Source organism: Nannospalax galili, unplaced genomic scaffold (genome assembly GCF_000622305.1).
Source record: "Nannospalax galili isolate Female #2095 unplaced genomic scaffold, S.galili_v1.0 scaffold879, whole genome shotgun sequence".
Taxonomy (NCBI): Eukaryota; Metazoa; Chordata; class Mammalia; order Rodentia; family Spalacidae; genus Nannospalax; species Nannospalax galili.
The window spans coordinates 3,045,984-3,050,905 of record NW_008346261.1 but is presented as its reverse complement, the minus strand read 5'-3'; the positions used below and the strand labels follow the sequence as shown (position 1 = coordinate 3,050,905).

General features: G+C 39.2%; 1 protein-coding gene across 11 annotated transcripts in view; it reads left to right on the top strand.

Annotated features, from left to right (window-relative positions):
• Positions 1–4,922, top strand: part of Rad51c (RAD51 paralog C) — a 31,040-nt gene that overhangs the window by 18,633 nt on the left and 7,485 nt on the right. For 7 of the 11 annotated variants that reach the window (XR_003851028.1, XM_008842680.2, XM_008842678.2 and 4 more), the window contains 2 exons: positions 1,826–1,892; positions 3,380–3,440. The exons of 2 other annotated variants lie outside the window; for them this stretch is intronic. Coding sequence is in view for 7 of the 9 variants with exons in the window: in XM_008842680.2 (XP_008840902.1) it covers positions 1,826–1,892; positions 3,380–3,440 (128 nt within the window). In the remaining 2 variants the exon portion in view is untranslated. The remainder of the gene's footprint in view (positions 1–1,825; positions 1,893–3,379; positions 3,441–4,922) is intronic. 2 more of the 11 variants (XR_003851027.1, XM_029568112.1) reach the window with 1 other exon arrangement.

Below are 4,922 nucleotides of genomic sequence, written 5' to 3'. Positions count from 1 at the left end.
TATTTTTACTTTTAGCCAGAAAACTGGCTACATTTCTTTGGGGTCTTTTTACCCTAACTGCCTAGCCAATTCCTATCTCCTATTCTTATCACTCCATCCTCTGAAGGGGTTACCCAAATTGCCAATAGGGAATAGGGATGCAGACCTCTCTGGCTTCTTCCATGCTGAACAGGCATGCATGGTGAGGCAATTGGAGTACCCCTTCAGTGGGTCTATCTAAAAGACTCCAGAATTGCATAACTCTTGTCTCTAAGGGGAAAAGAAAGTCCTTGAGTCATGAATAGGAGATGTGAAGGAGAAGTAAAGGCAAGAGTAATTATTACAAGTTCTAGACACGGAGTTAGAAAAAAGTCAGAACAGGGCAATTTTCAAATGTTCATATAAGAGTCCATTGGGGTTTCTTGACAAGGGCTTTCAAAAGCATCTCTCTGTTAGGTTCTTCCTCATTTTTCTTTTGTCTTCCAAGGCTGGATTAGTTGGCTGGGAAGAGTGGCTGGATACTCAGGTGAGGGTCCAGTGACCCTGCTTGGCACTCTTTTAATGAATGAGCACAACCGTCAACAAGCCCGGTTGTAACTATGTTTAGTGGTCAGGCTCAGCCAAAGTCGTGATGATGGTAGTTATTTCATGCAGAAAGGACTGCTATATAGCATCATCTTATTAAAAGGACCACCATGTAGAAACAGAATCCGGGGGCTGTCAGGAGGTTCCCTGAGTTCTCAGGGCCTTTGGTAGTTGGAGGCCAGAACCCGGCACTGTCTGGTGGTCTGCTGAGCTCTGAGCCACTACCCCGATGGAGGTCCAAACCCACCCTCTCAGGCTGTCTGCTAGGGTCTCAAACTTCTTCACACATAATTTTTGAAAAAGAAGATAGCAATAGAAGAATATGCCCAAAGTGGACATCTGACCTCCACATGTACATAGGTGAGCCCATCCCCCTTCCACACATGTATAATCCCTCCTCACACATGAATACTCCCCCAACATGTATATGCCTCTACATATAAAAAAAGTTTTTTAAAAAATTCTCCCAGTTACAAAGTTTTTACTCTTTAGATCTTTATAAATAGTTTGGCATATATTTTCTTCAATTTTTTTTCTTTTTTTCTTTTTCTTTTTGAGACAGTGTCTCCCTGTAGCCCCAGCTGTCCTGGAACTCACTGTGTAGACCAGGCTGGCCTCAAACTCACAAAGATTCACCTGCCTCTGCCTCACAAGTGCTGGGATTAAAGGTGTGTGCCACCATGCCTAGCTTCTTTTTGGTCTTTTTAAAACGGTCTCCCTGTAGCCCCAACTGGCCTGGTCTTCACTGTGTAGACCAGGCTGGCCTTGAACTCACAGAGATCCACCTGCCTCTGCCTCCCAGGAGCTGGGATTAACCACACCCATTCAATTTTTACAATAAGAATTATTTTCCTTAATATTTTTCTGGTTGCCAGGTGTGGTGGCACATCCCTTTACTCCCAGCAGCACTCAGGAGGCAGAGGAAGGTAGATTTCTGTGAGATCGAAGCCAGCCTGGTCTGCATAGCAAGTTTCAGGCCAGCTGGAACTACAGAAGATCCTGTCTCAAAAAATTTTGGGTCAATAGAATCATGTTTTAAGATAAATAATTTTTATGAAAAACTTCAGAAAATTTAGAAAATACTGTATATTGAGCATATTCCCCTTGTGTCCCCTTCCCTCCCTTTTCATCAGAAATATTTTGTTTACCCAAATATGTTTTCTTTTAATAGTTATTACATTCAGAATACTAAAATCCCAGGACTACTTACATGTAACTTCTGGAGAGACTATCCTAACTTTATCACATTTTGCTTTTATAGGTCATTTTAACCAATCAAATGACAACAAAGATTGATAAAAATCAGGCATTGCTTGTTCCTGCATTAGGTGGGTAAATTAATGACTTAAGTATTTTCATTTTTACATTTTCCTACCTTTTCATTGGATGCTTAATGAACACTAAGTTTGATGAAAGCAGAGACTGTCTTCTTTGCTGACACATCTTATCACTGAGCACAGTGCTCTGAGATGCTGACTGTTTCTTCTGCAATTTAACAAACATTTATTGAGTATCTACTACTATTGACAACTATGTTAGATACCTGGGAACTAAATATTCCAAAGAGAAACTCTACACATCAAAGCAGCAGTCTTACGCAGGAGGCAAAATGATTCTTTTTAAATAGAAATCATACTAGTGCAAATAGATACTCTATTTCTAACCCCTGTCATGACTTTCTTAGAGCATAATGATTCAAGATTTATTTCTACTAAAGTCAATAAGAATGCTCTGTTTGCCAATGATGGTGATATATACCAGTAGTCTCAGCTATGCAGGAGATCACAGTATGATCAGCACTTGAGCCCAGGAGTTACAAGCCAGCTTGGGCAATATGGATCCTATGTTTTTAAAAAATTAAAAGTTTTGCCGAGCGTGGTGGCGCACGCCTGTAGTCCCAGCACTTGGGAGGCAGAGGCAGGTGGATCTCTTTGAGTTCAAGGAAGGCCAGCCTGGTCTACATAGTGAGTTCCAGGACAGCTGGGGCTTGGCTTATAGGGAGACCCTGCTTCAAAAAGACCGAAAAAACAAAACAAAAAAAACCAAAATAAAATTAGAAGTTTTTACTTTTCTAAGTGTCAGAAATGTATTAGTGGGCTTGATGTTATAAAAGGTTGACAATGGGGCTGGAGAGATGGCTCAGTGGTTAAGAGCACTGACTGCTCTTGCAGAGGACCCAGGTTCAATTCTCAGCACCCACATGGCAGCTAATAACTGTTTTTAGCTCCAGTTGCAGGGGAGCCAGTGCCCTCTTCTGACCTCCACAGGCATTGCAGAACATGGGTGCACTTAACACACATGCATGGTGCACTTAACACACATGCAGGCAATACACTCATACACATAAAATAAAAACAATAAATAAAATATTTTTTTAAAGGTTGACAAATATTCTGAAGCTATAAAATTTTCATAAAGTAAATAGAAGATACTGATTTGCATTATTACCCTAGATACATAAAACTATTAAATCTTAGAATGTTACTATATCCTAGGGTTTTTGGGTTTTTTTTGTTTTTTGTTTTTTGGTTTTTTTTTTTTTTTTGGTTTTTTTTGAGAAAGGGTCTCCCTATAGCCCCAGCTGTCCTGGAACTCACTGTGTAGACCAGGCTGGCCTCAAACTCACAAAGATCTGCCTGCCTCTGCCTCTCGAGTGCTGGGATTAAAGCCTTGCACCAGCACACCCGGCTATCCTAGGGTATTTTTAACCAAGAATATTCTCATTTTAAATTTTGTAAAGTATGACTATATTTGACCAGAGACATTCTAAGAAACTTAAAACAGCAATATATAGCTGTTTTGTCTTTTCTTTTAGGGGAAAGCTGGGGACATGCTGCTACAATAAGGCTCATTTTTCATTGGGAACAAAAGCAAAGGTCAGTACAGAAATAAATTCATAATTCACAATATTGGTCTAATTACACTGAACAGTTAATGGTTTCTTAGAGGTGGTCTCCAGCATGAGATTTACATTGACCCATAAACCACTGCTTTTGTTGCCTTGTTTGACATCAGTTAGTGCACACATAGAAACATGTTGTTAATATTGCACATTGAGCTACATAAAAAATTCTTTGGAGTACTTAAATGGTGGGGTGTATACACCTGGAACATGTAGGTGGCTAAGGAATTGCTACCTTCTAATGCTCTTTGAAATCATTTATTAACCAAGCAGGAGGAGGTAGTACTCAGTGTTCCCAGAGGGGATTGAAAGAATAAAATCAGGACAAAAAGAAAACTTTTGAGGTTAGCTTTAGGACTAATATAAAATAGGATGATTTTTCTTAGTAGCTTAATATAGTTCTTGTATGAAATTGTGTCTGTCATTTTTCTCTTTCGTATTTTCCTATCCTGATTTTATTTCCCATGTATTTACCTGCCTTTCACAACTATTGTTCTTTAAAATAAAATTGTGGCAGCATGAAGCTTTTGTGCTTGTTTCTAAAGCTGCTGATGAAGTGAATGAACCAACTTTCCTTTTCTTTAAAATAGGCCATTGAAAGCTATGAAGTCTTTTATTCTGAGCTCCAAAAAAGTGTTAAATTTATGCCAACCTTTCTGCTTTTTATTAATTGGCATAACCTAGAGAACTTGGTATGGAAATGCTCTAATAAAGGAGTAAACTGAGGCAGTATGTGGGGAAGTATTGGGTCTTGCCAGCAATGCCTGCATTTTTACAAAATCTACATTATATGTAATTTTCTAATGCTTTTTCAAGTCCATATTGTGGCAGGGTGTGTTGGTCCATGTCTGTAATCCTGAGTTCCTGAGTCTGAGGCTAGCCTGGACTACATAGTAAGTTCCAGGCCAGCTGAAACTTTGTTTTGATTTTTTTTTTTAAGACAGGGTCTCCCCTGTTGCCCCAGCTGACCTGGAACTCGCTATGTAGACCAGGCTGGCCTACATTTCATAGAGATCTGCCTTTCTCTGCCCCCCCTAGTCCTGGGATTAAAGGTGTCACCACACCTGACTCATGTACAAAACTTTGGGGGAAAATTGTATAAAATTACATTTAGGATGTATATGAAATGTCTGAAAGAAACAAGTTTTGTGTTCAGACTTGGGTCCTTCTCCCAAGGAATCTCTTCATGTATATGCAAATAATCCAAAAATCTAAAAAAATGTGAAACCTTAAAAACTTTGTTCCTAAACATTTTGAATAGAGGATACTCAATGCATAGAATTAGAGGGACAATTGTAATATATTGTGTGTTATGAAAAAGAAGTTACTGGACCTGCTTGGAAATACCATCTTTAAAGGAGATGCAGACTGTGTGAATTAGCTGTAAAGGGTTATGTGAAAGTGTAGTCAGCATGAGCTTCAAGCAGTAAAATCTAACTTGATCAGAGATTTTTTT